This window comes from Merops nubicus, unplaced genomic scaffold, assembly GCF_000691845.1.
Source record: "Merops nubicus isolate BGI_N331 unplaced genomic scaffold, ASM69184v1 Scaffold49434, whole genome shotgun sequence".
Classification (NCBI taxonomy): domain Eukaryota; kingdom Metazoa; phylum Chordata; class Aves; order Coraciiformes; family Meropidae; genus Merops; species Merops nubicus.
The window spans coordinates 1,980-3,046 of NW_008603151.1; the positions used below are offsets into that span (position 1 = coordinate 1,980).

Consider the following 1,067-nt stretch of genomic DNA (forward strand, 5'->3'; position numbering starts at 1 on the left):
GTTTTCAGCAACAAGCCATACTCGTTGCAACTCGCACCAAACAGATCTGCCACACGTAAGGGAAACAAGAACAGCGTCCACATCCCCCAGCACAGAGCCCACCTTAGAGGGCACGTCTGGATTTCCACCACAGCACAGCCACCAGCTGCCCAGCCTCTTGCCCCAGGGCTGTTTGGGAAGCAGCTATTCTGTCAGGATTACTGTCACTACTCCAGTCAGGCAATGCTTTCTGCCGTGGGGACCACGCGTCTCAGCACTGCCAAGAACAGCACCGCAGGAGTCGAGCTCGGCAGAGGAACCGCTGCCAGGGCGCTGCAGCGCCTGGGGAGGGAGGGTCGGAGCCCTGGTCCACCGGGGCTGGAGCAGCCGTGTACTCCCTGGGCCCCGGCACCACTTGTCCCCAGGCTCAGCTCTGGGATAGAGGCAAAGAGCTGGCAGGGCATCCTGTCTTAGGACAGGAGCGCTCACAGAGGACTTGGAGGCTGGAGGAGGACAGCTGCCAAGCGTCAGTGCTCAGGTGAGCCTCCCCTCCCCTCCAGTGCCACACGGGCCCTCCTGGGCTGACACCTGCCCCATCAGCTCAGAGAAAAGCACCAGGAGCGGGGCAGTGGCACTGGTCACGCCTTACCTTTGGGCCTGGAGACCTCAGTGGCATTGGGAGCCGTCATGGCAATGCAGACATCGTCCTGGGGGAACTGGTCACACTTGAGCATCTCAGGCCAGAAGAAACCGAAGAACTGCATGACGGGCTCGCAGGAGTCACGCACGGCCTCGCAGAGCCAGCGACACGGGTAGACTGGCCGGTCCAGGCAGACGGGGGCAAAGAGGGAGCAGAGGAAGACCTGGGTGCCCATGTGGCAGTTCTTGTTGAGCAGCGGCACCCAGCTGCTCGCTTGGTGCTTCACCTCAGCCATGGTCTCGTGGTCCAGCAGGTTGGGCAGCACCATCTTGTCGTAGCCCACGCTGTGGCAGAGCCGCAAGTCGGCGGGGATGGGCACACACTGGTGTGGCTTAGCGTAGAAGCGCCCGCCGGGGTAGGGGCCCAGGTCGGACTGGTAGCTGACGTA

General features: G+C 62.6%; 1 protein-coding gene across 1 annotated transcript; it reads right to left on the reverse strand.

Annotated features, from left to right (window-relative positions):
• Nucleotides 1-628: 628 nt before the first annotated feature.
• Nucleotides 629-1,064, reverse strand: LOC103771271 (secreted frizzled-related protein 1; the record flags this gene model as incomplete). The annotated part of the gene is made up of 1 exon (XM_008938560.1): nucleotides 629-1,064. A coding segment is annotated over one exon (436 nt), but the record flags the coding sequence as incomplete, so codon positions are not given.
• Between the last annotated feature and the right edge of the window lie 3 nt (nucleotides 1,065-1,067).